Source organism: Embiotoca jacksoni, unplaced genomic scaffold, assembly GCF_022577435.1.
Source record: "Embiotoca jacksoni isolate LCO1_2020_lvr unplaced genomic scaffold, fEmbJac1.0.p SCAF_20, whole genome shotgun sequence".
In the NCBI taxonomy this organism is placed as follows: domain Eukaryota; kingdom Metazoa; phylum Chordata; class Actinopteri; family Embiotocidae; genus Embiotoca; species Embiotoca jacksoni.
In genome coordinates, this window is record NW_027185341.1 from 8,033,480 (window position 1) to 8,049,823 (window position 16,344).

The 16,344-nt window shown below is 43.1% G+C and overlaps 1 protein-coding gene across 4 annotated transcripts in view; it reads left to right on the plus strand.

The window, feature by feature from the left end:
* Positions 1 to 15,220, plus strand: part of mapk8b (mitogen-activated protein kinase 8b) — a 32,677-nt gene extending 17,457 nt beyond the window's left edge. For 2 of the 4 annotated variants that reach the window (XM_069156118.1, XM_069156116.1), the window contains exons 7-12: positions 1,785 to 1,856; positions 3,886 to 4,068; positions 5,916 to 6,040; positions 7,036 to 7,099; positions 9,277 to 9,354; positions 10,016 to 15,220. In XM_069156118.1, the coding sequence (XP_069012219.1) occupies positions 1,785 to 1,856; positions 3,886 to 4,068; positions 5,916 to 6,040; positions 7,036 to 7,099; positions 9,277 to 9,354; positions 10,016 to 10,230 (737 nt within the window). In that variant the 3' untranslated portion in view covers positions 10,231 to 15,220. Of the gene's footprint in view, positions 1 to 646; positions 719 to 1,784; positions 1,857 to 3,885; positions 4,069 to 5,915; positions 6,041 to 7,035; positions 7,100 to 9,276; positions 9,355 to 10,010 lie in introns of all 4 variants that reach the window. The other 2 variants (XM_069156117.1, XM_069156119.1) reach the window with 2 other exon arrangements.
* The last annotated feature ends 1,124 nt before the right edge of the window (positions 15,221 to 16,344 follow it).

Sequence of the window (16,344 nt, forward strand, 5' to 3'; positions counted from 1 at the left end):
ACGCCACCTCGCTCGGTTCGTTGCCGCAGGTTTTCTGAAGCACTTTGAGGGCCTCCGTTGCTTATTTCCAGAGTTTGACATCAAATTTGATGTGCACACTCTGCTCAAGTTTCAGGTCCTTGGTAGAATTACAAATGCTCAGGGGTGACAAAAACACACCTGGAAGAAAGGCGCCGATGCGGATCAAGAGATGGAACGAATACTTAGAAAGATTATTGTCACACCTGCGCCAAGCTCCCTAGAAAGCTGCACTCCATTCTTGTATAATAAAAGCAGGCTCTTTTTGATTGCACCTCGTATTTACCAAAATGTTTACCTCTTCTTTATACAGATGTGACTCCATTCAGCAATCCAATAGTGTCTGAAATACTTTGATATAAAATCTTATGCATAATAGCCACTTAAGTTCCCAGAGAATAAATGTTCCCTTTAGCCCAGGCATCACGAGGTGAATATTACAACAAACCTCTGGAGAACCTTGTAAATATTAATGCTTTCTCGTCCTCAGTCCTCTTCACCAAAAACGATTACCCGAATATTTCCTGCTGACTTGTTGCATTTTTTTTTTTTTTCAAATTCTTTTTTTTTTTTTTTTTTTTTTTTTTGCTTATTCTCTTCTTCCTCCTTTTATGCTGCGCATTTATAGTGGATATTTGGGCTGTGGGCTGCATTATGGCAGAAATGGTTCGCCACAAAATCCTTTTTCCAGGAAGGGATTGTATCCTTGAGCTGCTTGCAGCAGTGTCTGGCATTTTCTTGTGTAACAAACCTGCCACATAAAAAAAAAAAAAAAAAACCTTCATATTTTTAAATCTTTTTTTTTTTTTTCTTTCATCAAATGGATTGCAACCATAGAAATTCTATTTCTCTGCTTTGCCTGACACTTTGACTTGCAAACACCCACCTGCTCTTCCTACAGATTCACACACACACACACACACACACACACACACACACACACACACACACACACACAATATAACGCACTCACCCGAGCAGCAGCACTGTCACTTCAAGCACCACGACTGTCACACGAAACACCTGAAATAGAATTCAATACTTTGCTCTTCCATAACTCAGAATTGAACTGCATAAAAATCCCTCATCTGTCCTTCAGCTGCTTTCCATACTTCTTTGTAGAAGAAACCGTCACACACACACAAAAAAACAAAAAAAGCCTAATTAGGCTTTTCTTCACAACGTCGTACTGAATAAATCGATGCTTCAGTGACACAAAGGGAGGCTCGTAATCTGCAATGTCACATGGAGGAGTGACAAAAAGCTGAAAAGTAATAACTTCTTGGACTCGTGGATGATAATACTCCAGTTACTCATTAACGGTGTGTATTGCGGGGAGGATACGGAGGGCGTTAAACCGCACTCGTACAAAAAAAAACAAAAAAAAAGACATTCTCGAAGACCTTGAAAGTCGGTGTCTCGCTTTTCAAAGCTTTTGATTCCTGACACCTGAAGGACAGATGTTGTGAAACATCTCTTATTTTGGTTAATATTAACACCGTTCTTACACAAATATGCAGTAACGTTCAGTTATGAGATAAAAGACGTGTGGGACGCTGACCCGGGTGTGAGAGGGCACTCAACTGCATGCAGGTCATTTTATTGTCGTGTATCACACACATCACCTCGCACGCACATCATGTTTTTATTTGTTCAATTTTCCATTTAGTTGTTTTTTTTTGAGTTTGTTTGTTTGTTTTTGTTTTGTTTCCGTTTGTTTTTCCCGTCTTGCATGCTAATTTGGTGGTTGTCATTTCATTTTTCAGTTGATGTCTGGTCTGTTGGCTGCATCATGGCTGAAATGGTCCGGGGTAGTGTGTTGTTTCCAGGCACTGATCGTATCCTTAAGTTTGAACCTCCATCCAAACCCCCTCGACGTACTGTGGTGTCTCGTCGCCTGTCCCACGTCTTGTTCACATCTTTGCGCAAAAAAAAAAAGAAAAAAAGGGGGGGGAAACACCTGCCGGCGTCTCGTCCAGTGAGTCGCAACGTCGTTGTGCTCCGTGTCTACGCTCATCACTCACAGCGAGAGCCGTAGAGGTATCCACCCTTTTTTTTCCACAGCTAAATATTTGCTCCTTCCGGTTGGTAAAAGTACACGTGGAAATGTATGAACAACACAAACGGTGACTTCATTCCATCGAGGCGACGGTTGTACCCGGCTTGTTTGAGCGGCACAGCAACGCTGTTCCAGTCGTGATTTGTTACTTCACATCCTGCGAGATAATCTCGATCTTCATTTTAAAATAGCCTCGGGTATTCTGACGCAGGAAATGTGCAATCCGGACATATTTAAAGCTGATGAGAGACACTGTGAGGCTCAAAACTGAAGTTAGGGAAGAACCGCAGTTTATTTCCTGGAACCCAAAAGGTCACACATTTCATGTTTTTTGGCCCGGCGAGCACATTTTTTATTTTTTTTGGGGGGGGGATAATTTTAGAGCTGCTTTATTCAGCAGTTTCTGGACTAAAGGTTACTTTTTTTATTTGATTCTCATGAAGGAGTTAGATAGCTCACTGCAGGGCGGATATGTTTGAATTTCTCTCTATGAAACAGAAACGACAGATACCGAAGTACATTTTCATTTGCTGATAAGCTTATAACATATTACTTTAGTCGTGTTGGGTTTTTCCTCATAACTTAATGTCACAATGTTTCAAAGGACTCGTATTTCTTTGCATTTCCTGCGTTACGTTACTCGCCCGTTGATATGCATACATCTGTTTCTGTTGCCTAGCAACAACTTAACCCATCGATACCCCGAGATACTGCGCAGCGCGTCGTAATCACGACGTCGCGCGATGAATTCGGGGCGAAACGCGGTCGTCCTCAGTTAGCTCGGGTTAAATGAGCGTCAGCGTGATAAGAAAAGCTTTACGTTGGGTGTTGAACTTTGTTTACAGTGTTCAGTATCCTATGAAGAGAGGCGACATTGACAGAAAGAGGAACTAAATGTAAGAAAATCATGGAATATAATAGTGCTATAAAAAAAAAAAAAATCCTCAATGGAGAAATACCTCGTCTGACTGAAGATTTAGCTTTTCCAAAACGCTAACTAACGTAGTCCCATTTTGTTTGACAGTTTTCCCACGTCCTCCTTCGTGTTGTTCATTCACCGTACAGGATGAACAAAGACGTGAACAAGCATCTCCGTGTGTGTGTGTGTGTGTGTGTGTGTGTGTGTGTGTGCGCGTGTGTGCGTGCGTGTCTGTGTTTTTTTTTCATGAAGAAAAAACACGTTGCGTACGTACTTCCGGCATCTGGACTTGTTGAAGGTGAGCGTCGCCTGCCTCGCCTCACCAACAGTAATGTGCAGTGCAGATGTTTGAAATAATTGTTGCAACGCGGTTCATGATGTGTTCGTCGCCACTCGGCCCGTCCCGACTGGCCTTCCACAGGCCGGATGCGCAAATGAAATGAAATTTAAATTGGTTACGATCACGTCTTCCCGAGTAATCGGCCGACACTGGTCACCAAAAACCTGAGACGGGAGCGTTCCTCCGCTGTTGCTCCAACAAAGGGAAACGCGGTGTCTCTCGGTTGACGGTCTTTAACCGTCTTTGGCCTTTTGGCCTTTTTTCTAAGTCGCTTGCAGTGAAAGAGATTTGACATTTTCTTGGTCAGCGCAGTTGCGCAAGTATTTTAGGAACATGTCCAAACCAGAACCGATGCAGTACACGACATGGCAACACCATCACTTTGAATTCCCCTCAAAATGAGCCATCACCCCCCCCCCACCCCCCTCCTCCCCCTCTCCTCCTCCGTCCCGCCTCCGCCCCTCCCTCCCCTCCGACTCTTGAATGGCCGCTCCTTTGGTTCAAATCCAGCCGCAGTGCTTTTTTTTTTCTTAACGCTGACACCGCAAGATATCGACCAGTGGAATAAGGTGATCGAGCAGCTGGGGACGCCGTCTCAGGAGTTCCTGATGAAGCTCAACCAGTCGGTGAGGACCTACGTGGAGAACCGGCCGCGGTACGCCGGCTACAGCTTCGAGAAGCTCTTCCCCGACGTCCTGTTTCCCGCCGACTCCGAACACAACAAACTGAAAGGTGAGGACGCTGCGGTGTGAGGTCAATGTGGTGCCTACTTTTCTTTATTACATGTGCAGTGACTGTCCAGGCTGAAGAGGAAACTAGTTGGAAAATTGGAACTGACGTTTTATTTTATCTGAAGGCCAGAAGGTGCAAGAAATAAATCAGTGATTTGAGATTTATTCACAATATGCTTCGATTTTACTGCTTGACGTTTGAACAAAAAAAAGACCGTTTTGAAGCCGTTCTCTTTGCGCATGTAGATTTTTATAATTGGTGACACTTTTAATAGCTGCTAGAAGGAATGTTTAATGAGTGGCTGCAAGCACTCACAAAGCAGAAAGAAATATGAACTTTTTCCTCCTCGCAACCTTACAAACGCAGAGTGACAGCAAAGCCCAAGTGACAAATCAATTTTCAGTGGCTGCCTAACATTAAGCTCCTATTACGGAAACTGACAGTTCGGGACAACGTTGTTTACTGTGAAGAGGAATTTACCTCAAGTGTCTTCGTGTGTAAATGAAAAGGAGATGACAGGAACTCTCGCAGCAAGAGAAGCGGAGCCGTCGCAAGATGTCACAAGAAAAAAAAAAGAAAAGGAAAAGCAGCTCATCTTTTTCTGTCCTCGTTAATTTCCAGAGGTGGAAAGATGTGAGGCTCCGTTCTCCCCTCGACTCCTCCGGTTAAACCACATCTGTTGCTCTGAAAGCTCTCGTAACTCGCGCTGGCAGAGGTTTTCGTACCGAATGCGCGATAATCGAGGTGGACGTTCTTGGCAAACTCAAACGGAGACAAAACCAGATGCATGTTTTCTGTTTCAGAGGCGAAAACCTCGGCGAGGTTCTGACCTCAAGCAGCAGCAGCGTTGTTACGGGCCGGTTCGCGTTTCACTCGCATGGTACGCACAGAACACCGGGACCGTTTTGTGACCTTCACGTGTAAATACACGTCACACAAACCCGATCGAGTCTGTCGCTGCTCGATGAGTCTCCGCATTCCACAGCGTCCAGACGGTGTCCGGTGAGACGCTCCCAGATGAATGTACCTGGAGACGCTCTGCAGGCGGAGCATGTGCACCAGATCGTTGATTCAGAACGTACCAAATGTTTTCAAACCGAATGGATCAAATTCTGACCCTGAAGTTTTGCCAGCTCTTATTTCATTCCTCCACAATTTTTTTTTTTTCCCCCCCACCGTTTTCCAGCTCGCGCTTTAACAACAGAGCAACTCGGAGAGCTGCAGAGACCTCCGTCAGCCCAACCCTTAAACTTCCACCTTAGCCCTCCGCTAACTTGAATTAATCAATCATACGACTCATCCGCACTTTGCGGCTCAGATTCTGGTAGTAAAAGAGGCGTTCGCCCGTCGTCGAGATGCCTTTTATTTCATGTGTTCCCTATTGTACAACAACAATAAGGAGCAAGTCGGGGACTGCGTAAATGCATTCATGTCGTAAGCACTTGTGAACATCATTTTGGTAATTTCTTTCACCGGCAGAAGTCGGGAGACGAAGGTTCTCCACTGCAGCTTTAAGAAAGTGTAAACATCTATATTTTTTTTTAACAGTACCGCTCTGCCTTTAAATGGGCTCCCACTACTTCGTAAGAAGCTGCACCCTCATTAGTGACATCATCCTGTACCAGCTGGCGCTCAGAAAAGCTCCAGCTAATGAAACGCTTCCGCTCGTCCCTCATTCCTTTAAATCAATCCTTTCCTCCATCGCTAATACTCCAGTGACTTCGGAGTGTCTCCAGCTCCGACATCCTGTTTCAACAGGAAATGCACCGCATTAACCGAACCGGACTCGGGAGTGAAATCCGTTTGGGTCGAATGTGAAACGTTCATGATTCGTTTGTCTTTTCCAGCGAGCCAAGCCCGGGACCTCCTGTCCAAGATGCTGGTAATAGACGCGTCGAAGCGGATCTCCGTGGACGAGGCTCTCCAGCACCCCTACATCAACGTGTGGTACGACCCGACTGAAGTGGAGGCAGTAAGTGCTTGTTTTAAAGTAAAAGTCTTTTTTTGATCACTTAAAATTGTACGCTACTTCAAAACCCCTAAAAGATCAGAGGAAGCACAAACACGGAACGCTTTAACCGAGCCTGCTGTGCTCGTATTACAAAAACTAAATCAGAAGAAAGGTTTTCAGACTCTTTTCATGTTTTGCTCTGCAATGACAAGGAAGCTTTTCTGTATGAAATATAATGACTTTTAGGGGGAAAACCCTCTGACGTTCACAGTAAAACACAAGTGGAAAGGTTTTAAATGCCCCGTTAAGATGTGACAGGAGGTTTGTGTCTCAAAACCTTTCAAGTCTCGGGAACCGTGAAGCTCTCTGTGCCGCAGTGTCCGCGGTCCTCACAACGTCTGAGAGAGTTTATAAGACTTCTTGTTTGGTAATAAACAACAAATCTCTCTCTTTGGAAAAACCATTTTTGCCTGTGATCCAGCGATTTGCTGCTTTCTTCCCTCGTCTCTCCTCTGCGGCATGAAAGGATTCCTGAGGACTGACAGAGCGGCTTTGAAAAGTGCAGATTTGCACACAGATTTTGCGCCAACAAGACATAAATTCATCGCTTCAGTCGGACATCGGGGAGGATGTGTAGCTGGAACTCATGGCTGGATTTCAGCTTGTCAGGGCAATAAAATTAGAATTTAGTAGTTTGTGGTATTTTCCTGGAAACGTTTGCGCTTTCCAAAGCAGATCAAATCTGCATGAAAGAGGATTAAACGCAAAGATGCAAGCAGGTTGTTTTTCCTTCATCCTGTGCTCCATTAGCAGAGTCAGCTTTCACCTCATCCTATTAAAAGTTCAATAAAGTTTTAAGTAGAAAAGGTACATTTCTGTCTTGAAATAATATTGTCAGGTCTTTGGTTTTAACCCCGTTTACTTCGGTATAATTGCGTGAACTTGTTGCTTCATGTTGGAAATGAATTTCTGGTACAAAGAAATCTCGAAAGATGTCTTGTCTGTCTGTCTTCCAGCCGCCACCCGTCATCACAGACAAGCAGCTGGATGAGAGAGAGCACACAGTGGAGGAGTGGAAAGGTAGGAAACATCCTCTGAGACTCCTCCTCCTCCTCCTCTTCCTCTCCTCTTCCTCTCCTCTCCTCTCCTCTCCTCTCCTCTCCTCTCCTCTCCTCTCCTCTTCCTCTCCTCTTCCTCTTCCTCTCCTCTCCTCTCCTCTCCCCGCCTCGCCTCGCCTCGCCTCTCCACTCCACTCCACTCCACTCTACTCTCTCCCTCTCCCTCCTTCTCTTCCTCTTCCTCCTCTGTCATAAGTACCTATCTTTTTGCTGTGCGTTGCATAAGTTAGCTCTTGCTTTGTGCGTCGCAGCCTGTGGGACATTTAATCTTCTCTCTCGAAGGGAGTCGCATGTTTTTCTCTGCACAGTCTGTCAGAAATCTTAAGTGCCTCCATGTCGGATGCGCGGTCCTCATTTTACTCCGGAAATAACCGACACGCGTTGCATATATTATGTCTGCCTCGTTTCCAGTTGTAATGCCTGAAATGTGGACAACAAGATGTGACCTCGCTCAGTCTAAACCGAAAGGAGACGCAGGGTTTCATAGCTGCAGGATCCAGACAGCCAAGACTTCCCGCAGGGTCGTAACTGTTCAGAAGAAGAAGGAGGCCGCTGCACTTCCAAGCAAAAAAAAAACAAAAAACCGTGCCCTAAAGGCTTTGAATGTTATTAATAACATCTTCACACACGCAACACAATACACACTGAATGCAGCCACTGAGAGGCACAAACAGGTTCAATAAGGGCACAACCTAACAGCCTGGCAGGATTTTCTCACGATTGTCAGTTCACAATTCTCACTGAAAACATAAAAGCACAGATTAAAGTCCCGTTTCACTCAAAAAATAGGTTTCGCTTGTATTTTACTCCACCGTGTTGTTCTGATTTGAACACTGAAACGTTTCTCCGAGTTCACCTTTAAACTGATGTCCTTGTTAAAGGTCGGCATGAAGCCGACTTAAAGGAGTGTGACATGTGACATGACTTCCTGCACTCAAACAATGAGAATGAATTTCATGTTGAACATTTTTTGTTTTGAGCAGTTTTTGAAGTTTTTAAATGGAACACTGTATATATTTTTTCATTCAATTCCATTTTATTTTATTTATTTAGCGCAAAATCACAACACAACAGGTTATTTTAGGGCATTTAACACAGTGAAGTCGTTACAGCAGAACTTTACAATGTCATCCAGAGGAACCCAAATATTTAACAATTCCCACGTAAGCTTCTGGGAAGAAAAAAACTCCTTTAACAGGAAGACGAACCTCCAACAGGAAGAAAGCTCAGACTGAACCAGGCTCAGAGGTGGACGGCCGTCTGCCTCCACTGGGAGACTCTGACTTTGATAAACATTTTATGTGAAGAAGTAACCATTTTTTTAAAAAGTTTGAATTACCTATTTGAGGGGACTTTTAACTGTTCATCCTCTACATGCTCTTCATGTGGAGAAAACAGGAGAATGGAGGGAGATGACTGTAAAACACAATACTCTCAGACTACTGTTACAGGTGACGCACAGTATTTCGGTGGCGACACAGAAAAGATGCACAAGGCGCGATTAAAGCCGACTGATGGAAATTCAGGGCGACATGGAGAGACTTTTGATTGATGAAGCTCCAGCAGGTTTCTGCGAAACTTCAACATCACGCAACCAGGCCGAGCGGCTGGCATTTATTCCAGCGTTTTATGTGAACCGACGTGTACCGGGATGTCCTCGGCCTCGTGTGAATTTAACTCGGCTAGACAACGTGTGAATGGAAAACAACAGTGGGCCTGTGATCGACCCCTGAGGAACGCCCGAGGGGAAAATGGAGGCGGAGAGAGAGAGAGAGAGAGAGCAAGAGGACGAGGGTGTTTCCTCCACGTTGATGTTCTTTTTAAACATCTTCTGCTTTCTGTGTTGACAGAGCGATAGTGACAACAGGAGATTCACACCCGAGGTGTGACTTGTTTGATTTCCCACAGAGCGTCGGAGGACACGTTATCCCATATCGCCTGCACTCTCCTCAGAATGACGTTATCCTGTATAATATCAACGTGTTTATTTCAAGTCCATGTTTTTCTGGAAACTTGTGTTTTTGTTTGTAACGGCTGATGAGACGACCGCATTTGTGCGCGAACTTGTCTTTCACCCACGTTTTCTTCTCACTTCTTTACAGAAATCATAACCAAATAATTGTGTTTTGTTTGCCGCAGAGTTGATATATAAAGAAGTGCTGGACTGGGAAGAGAGGACAAAGAATGGTGTCATCAGGGGACAGCCGGCGTCCATAGGTTGGTGGAGGTTCTTTAGTGTCCGTTTGCATTTTAAAGTGAGTCTGAAAGGGATGAAATGAACTTGTTTAGCGTTTACAAGACGTCCGCGTACGACTACTGTCACATGTAATGTTATATTTGAAGTGATTTTAATATGTCCGCTCACATTTGAACGACTGTCTTGAATCCCTCTCATAGAAGCATGTGTGGCAGAGGTCGCCAACTTTTTTTTTTTTTTTTTTTTTTTTTTTTTTTAATAGCTATTTTGACCAAATTAAAGGCACTTTAACGTTTATTCACATAGCTGAGCTCCACCACAGCAGCTACATTAGCTTCTTTTATGTGAACAATAACAACTTGTGCTCATATCACACACACTCCACCAGCAGAGCCTCCAGGCGTGCGGGCAGCAGCGCGACAACTTTGCCGTGACTGCATATATTTTGTTGATTTTGAAATCAAAGTGATACAGGACATTAAGGCAGGATGAGAGTTTTCATGCCGTACAGCATGTAGTGTGATATTCTTTCCAAGTGTTTGACCCGAGGATCTCCCCGGTCTCTGATCTCTGTGTTCGGTAAACCCCTCCTCGCATCAGTCAGACTTATTAACTCCACCTCAGCTGCACGGTAACTTTCGATGACTGACCACAGGTCTTTTCCTGCTTCTCATAGCACAGGTGCAACAGTGAGCGGCAGCCCCCGGCAGCACCGGCAGCACCACCACCACCAACCCCCCACGTCCTCCACCTCCTCCTCCGCCTCCTCCTCCGCCAACGACGTCTCCTCCATACCCACCGACCCGACCCTGACCGACGCCGACGGCAGCCTGGAGACGGCCAGCGCCGCCGCTGTCGCTGCTACGGCCACCGGCCCCGTGGGCTGCTGCAGATGACTATCATCTACACCTCCTCCAGGGTCCCGGTCCCGGGCTGGGCCACACCCCCTGGTCACATCCAAGGCCAAGCAGCCCGACACTGGCTCCTGGTCTCACCCGCTGTATTTGCCTCCTCTCCATGCTTGTCTTCAGTAGTGTAGCGTTTAGCCAGCTAGCTGTTTGAGAAACATTTCTGAAAGGACAGATCTTTTTCTTTTTTTTTTTTTAATGAGTTATAGTCCTTTTGGGTTTGTTTTTTTTAATTTTTTTTTTTTATTATTATTATTAGGATTTCTTTTCATTTTGAGTCCTAGCTGTAATTTATTGTGGCATTTCTTAATTTTTCAGAAACCTAAGATAAGAGAATTTTTATGATTTCACTACGTTCCGGTTCGTATTAACCGACAGTGAAGATTTAAAGAAATATCTGTAAAATGTTTTAATGTGATCTATTTTTCTGTTGAAAGTCATTTGTTTCACTTGTAAGCTACTGCATTTACAATTTGCCATATAAATGTAGATTGAGTTTGTACAGATTTTATGGTAGATGTAGTTTTATCTTCGATACAAGTTTGCAGTGAGCCATTGAAACCTAATTTAATTGACAGACGTATGGTCTTAGTACTCCCCTTATCTTTTTTTTTTGTTGTTTTTTTTATCTCACTTACTATGGATATACAAGACATATCCATTTATTGAACGTGAGATCATTTAGATTGATTTGTAAAAAGACTTTTTCTTGTGAGTCACTACTACTTCCTACATTGTAAAATTTCACTTTAATGAAAGCTTTATAATTTCCTTCTTCGTCACTTCCTGTTGAGTCAGATTTTCAAAATACGGAGAATTATTTTTCACCGTACGATTGATTTTTTATTTTTTTTTTAATTATTATTTTTTTTACCTTCCACATTTAGGCTGCAGGATTGATAACGGCACAGTTAGGTCCGGCGAGGTAATGACTGTCTCCTGTGTTTTTATTTGAAGTGCTTTAACGTACCTCTCATCTGCGGCAGGCTGTGCGACACCGTGGACCCGGACAGGCGGAGTTGTTTTGAGGACTTTCGAATGGTCTTCATCGTGCTTTGAGAGGTTGTTTTTTTGCGTTTTTGTTTCTGGAGACGTAGAGTTGCGTGAGGTTGTGAAGTCGGTGACGGTGTTAAGTAGAATGTGCTTCGGTCAAGTAGGGAATTGTGGCGTCGAGAACGCACGCGGACGTGTTGGTGTTTGGCGTCTCGGGAGGGAAAGTGGTTCGGCGGTGGGGAGGGGGGGGGGGATGTCCGCCGCCTACCGCCGGATCCTGTTATTAGTAATGTACTGTTGGGAGGTTGGAAATCTGAAAGTGAAGTTGGCCAAACACTGTGTGTGTCAGACTTGCCTGAAATTATGATTCAAACTGATAGATCTTTGCAGCACAAACAACCAGAGTCAAAAGAAACAAACTATTCTCACTGTATGCAATAATAGTGCCCTTTTGGAGCGTATTTGATTTTTGTTTTGAAAGGAAAAGTGCCTGTTGTTTGTCATTCATTCCTGAGTGTGCGGGAGGACGTGTGTTGACTACGTGTTGGTTTTTATGCCGTCTGGATAACAACAGTGGTGTCCGTGTCAAATCGGTGATGGCGGGGGGGGGTTGTAGATCTCGCAAATGTATTGTATATTTTTCTACTTGTTTTGATTTTCTTGGACCCTCGAGCCGGAGGCCGTCGTGTCTTGCGGGGTGAGAAAGGTGATGATGTTATGCGTCGAGGTGCTTAAGCATGCGTTTGAGTCATTTCAGAAGAAAAGGCAGTTTTATCAAGGTCTTTCATCAAAGTAAGAAAAAGTGTTTCTTTGCAGTGACAGCAACCAAAATATAGGTTAATAACGGTTTGTTTTCTATATGTTTTTTTCTTTGAGTACGTATTTAATGTGATGATTGTGAGAGAGAGAGAGAAAACGAACTGAAAAAAGTTTTTCATTTCAACTACTGGATCAAACTAAAACGAGCGAACTCTTGGACTGCGTCGTCGTAGGCGTTCTGCGGACGGCTTTGGATAGAGCTTACTGTTAGAGGGGCAGATTGTCGATTCATTACTTACAGAGACGTACCCGAGAGGCGGAGCCAAACAACCGCAGCGTGTCGACGGCTTTACGTCGCGCTCGTGGCGCTAACTGCAAAAAAAAAAAAAAAAAAAAGCCCTGACCGTAGTTGCTCTGCTTTTAAGCCTGCTCGTTCCCAGCAGCTAATCCGCCCGCTACAAAAAGGTTTGCGTAAATAAAACCTCCTGTCTGCCGGAAGCAGAGCGACGACGTGATGAGCTCCTGCGTGGATCGTGGGCGGATGCCGAGGAAGAAGCGTCACTGTGCTGAGATTGTCTGAACGCGTAACGCAAACGCTGTCCTGGAAGCTGCTTCGGTCTCCGACGCGGATGTTTTTTTTTTCTTTTCTTTCTTGCGGACGCTGCAGCTCTTTATTGCGACCGGTTTAAGCAACTTGTCTGCCAAACGTGTAACGCTGAACATCCATGTAACCATTTCTCAAATGTCGCAGCACTATGGCTTCGTCACTGTTTCAAGCTCTGGACTGGCACCAGCGTTTAGTTAATCCGTCACCAAGTGTTCTATATACCAACTATACCAACTACAACGTTTGAAAATAGTCATTTTAATAAATCGGGTTGCATCATTTAAAACTACATTGTAAAAACCTCAGCAATTGATACGTTGTTCTAAATCATCTGTAGTCGGATCAATATTAATTAAGCATATAAAAAGGAAGTCAGGGTAACAAATGGTTTTATTTATATATGCATACATGTTGGAATATGAGAAGTATCTCATGATAACCAGATCACTTTGGTTTTCATCATTGTCGATACATTTTTTTTTTTGCAATTTTTCTTTTGTTTGAGGTATATTGTTTTTTTTTTTTGGTGGAATTTAATTGAAATTTTAAAAGCATCAACGTTTATATCATTACTTAACGCCATTTTAATAAGTGCAGTCACCATATCACCTCTTTTACTAACTAAACGGGTAATTCAGCAAACTCCTTTTTTTTTTTTTTTGCTTTTGTCACGACCGTTAATATTTCCTGTTTTACGGCGCAAACATCATCGGCGGCGTCACCGAGCTACACGGCCATTTCAAATCGAGAATACTAGCTGACAAAAGGTAGCTTGTCCGTCAGCGTCACGACTTAACAGTCAATATATCGACAAATATAATGTAACTTTTACCAGTTGACTGCACAGCTGTTAATATATTAACAAGCAAACGGTGAACTTTGTCACTGAACTACCGAACAGTTGGCGTACAACATATCGGCAAGCAAACATAAACTATGTCGGTTCATTTCAAAGCTTTTCAAATATCAGACAAAAGTTAACCCGCCAAGAACCGAAACTACTTAATATTCAATATACCAACAAGGGAAACTGTAGCGTTTGTCAGTTCGCTCCACCATTGTCATTATTAAGTATATTACCAAGCAAATGTTGGCTTGGAAACCCAACCGTTAATCTAATCTAATACATCAACAAGACACTGGTCGCTTTGACGCCATACCATGCAACAGGTGACATTTAATATACTGCGAGCGCAGCTTGGTCGCATCACTTTAAGCACTGTAAATACTGAGCAACAAACTCATCTGTACGTCGGTAGTTTATTTGGTGCAACCCGTTCTAATTTGCGATCGATGTAAAAAAAAAAAAAAAAAGTGCTTGGTAACGAACAGCCGGTGACCAGAATGTTTTCAGGGTCGGCTTGGTGGTTGTTGAGACGTCTGCGGTCATTGGTTCGGCGGCGGCGGAATGAAACGAATACAGCGCAAAATTAGATTCGGCCTCCCGTCGGTAATTGAAGCTTCCATTAGCAAAAAAAACAACTGAAATTGTTCTGTAGTAAATGTGCAGTAGTACTAAATAAATACAAGCGGTGTCACATCTGTAACAATGTCAGCAGTATCAGGGAAGAAACCATGGGTAAATATCCATTTTGTCATATTAGCTAATAAAGAAAAAAAAAAAAACGTTTGTTCTCGAAAGTGCTCTTAATTTTTTTTTTTTTTTTTTTTTTAGCCCAACATTAGGGGCATTAATTGGAGTAAAAAAATTTGTAATTTAATTTTTTAGCTTCTTCTTGGGTTGTTGTTGCTTTATTATCATCATTACATCTCTCCAAACAATTTCATTCTGAATTTAGTCGGCTTTGATGAACTACCTCACGCTGAATTTCTGCCCGTTCTTGCATATCCTTATTCGCCTGCAGAATTAGCTATCGAAGATGTGTGAATAACAGATTCCATTATTTATTTATTTGAAAGTGTACTATTTGTTGGTTTCAACAGACTTCTAGTTTTGTACATTATGTATACTTCACCTAGAAGTAAGAGAATTGTTATATGTATTTTTTTTTTTTGGTTCAATTTTTGGTTTGTTTTGTTTTTAAACTAAATGTGCAATACCTTCAGCAAACTGTGCTAGTAGTATGTGATGGGCCTAGCCTGTGTTAGCTGTCTCCTGAAGGTAAAGAAAATGTTTGGTACTGTCAATCCATGTTTTCCTTTTTTTAAATTTTTTTTTTATTTTTTTTAATGAATGAGATCCTTTTTTTTTTTTTCTGTGACTTGTTTATAGTCCAAATGTTACGTAATCGGTCTTACCCGCCGAGCAAATCTGTCGGCCTGAGTGCCGATGCGGAGGCCGGATGTTCTTTGACTCGCACGTGGGCCGACAGATTTGCGATTCGGGACGTGGTGAGGACAGTAATGTTAAGAAACACAAAAAAGGTGAGTAAATACCTACAAGAAATCATTATATGTATGGTGCTGGTTTGTAATGTTTGCTAGTGAATCCAGCCATGCAAGTAGTTTTAAGAATTCCTGGATCTGCGCGTCCCAAAAACTGCAACCAACGAAGAAGTGCACTACTAGAATACATGCACTGGGATCTGATGATGCCACCTCTTAAAAAAAGAAAAAGAAAAAAAAACATGTACTGCAAATAAAAGAAATACACTTTGACTCACGATTGTATGTCTTCTTTCCATAAAGACAAAATGTGTCTGTGAGGTTTTGATGATTGGTGAGCCGAGGCAGTTGAAGGATCCTCTGAAGGATCTGATCCACGAAGGTGTTTCTTTCAAAGGATCGCAGGGACTTGCTTGAATCTACATGTTCTCTTACCTCAGATATCTAAACTAATGTTTGACATTTCACAACATATCCAGCCGCTGAAAACAAATAGCAAAGTTTTTCTCAATAGTCTTTTTTTTTGTTATGTTGGATTTCCAAATTTAAAGAATAAGGCTTTTGACCACATTTGAAATGACCTTGCTGAGAAGTAATGCTGCGTTCAGACTACACTAAATCTGTCTGATAAAACGTCACCGTGTCAGATTATCCGAGTATAAAGTAATAAACTATTTGCTGTGACTTGTACAAGACATCTGGCTATGTTGGTCACCGACTAATAATAGCTTGCCGTCTTTCATGACATGCATGCAAGCGGGATCCAACAGCGATCTTGAACTGCTGTTCTGAGGCCTTGAGTTTGGGTTTTTGACTGTCGCCATCTTGTATTTTGGAGCTGGATGTGACTGTATTTGGTCCTCGGTGGTCTTGCAGACTACGGGAGGAGCGAGCAGAGGGTCTGATTGGATCTGATCGGGAACCCGAGGACACGACGACCGTCCACCTATTGCAGAAACCTGACTGCACCGCAGCCCTGTCAATCAAACAGAAACGCCCCCAAAAAATACCGCTTTTTGAGGCCTCGTATCTAATTAAGGATGGATTATTTTCAGAAGGACCTCCAGAAAACTAATAAGGAGTCATTTTAGCGAATGACACCATTATGCCTTGTGGAAAATTTTTTTATTGACTTTGTATTTTGTGAGAGGAGTTGAATGGAAGTCTATGGAACATAAGCCTTTTGGGAGCCTAGTGGCCCCAAGTGGTATTGCAGTTTAAGGCTCTTCCACATTGGCCTCCTTTTCCAGACCCAGTAGCTACTTTTATAAATCGTCTATGATTGACGCTTATTTTTAATTTAGACACCCGAAACGTCTCTCGGATCGCGCTACTTTAAAAACTAATACGATGTGGTCTGAACCCGACATCACGTCTGTCTGTCCAAAGCCTAATCC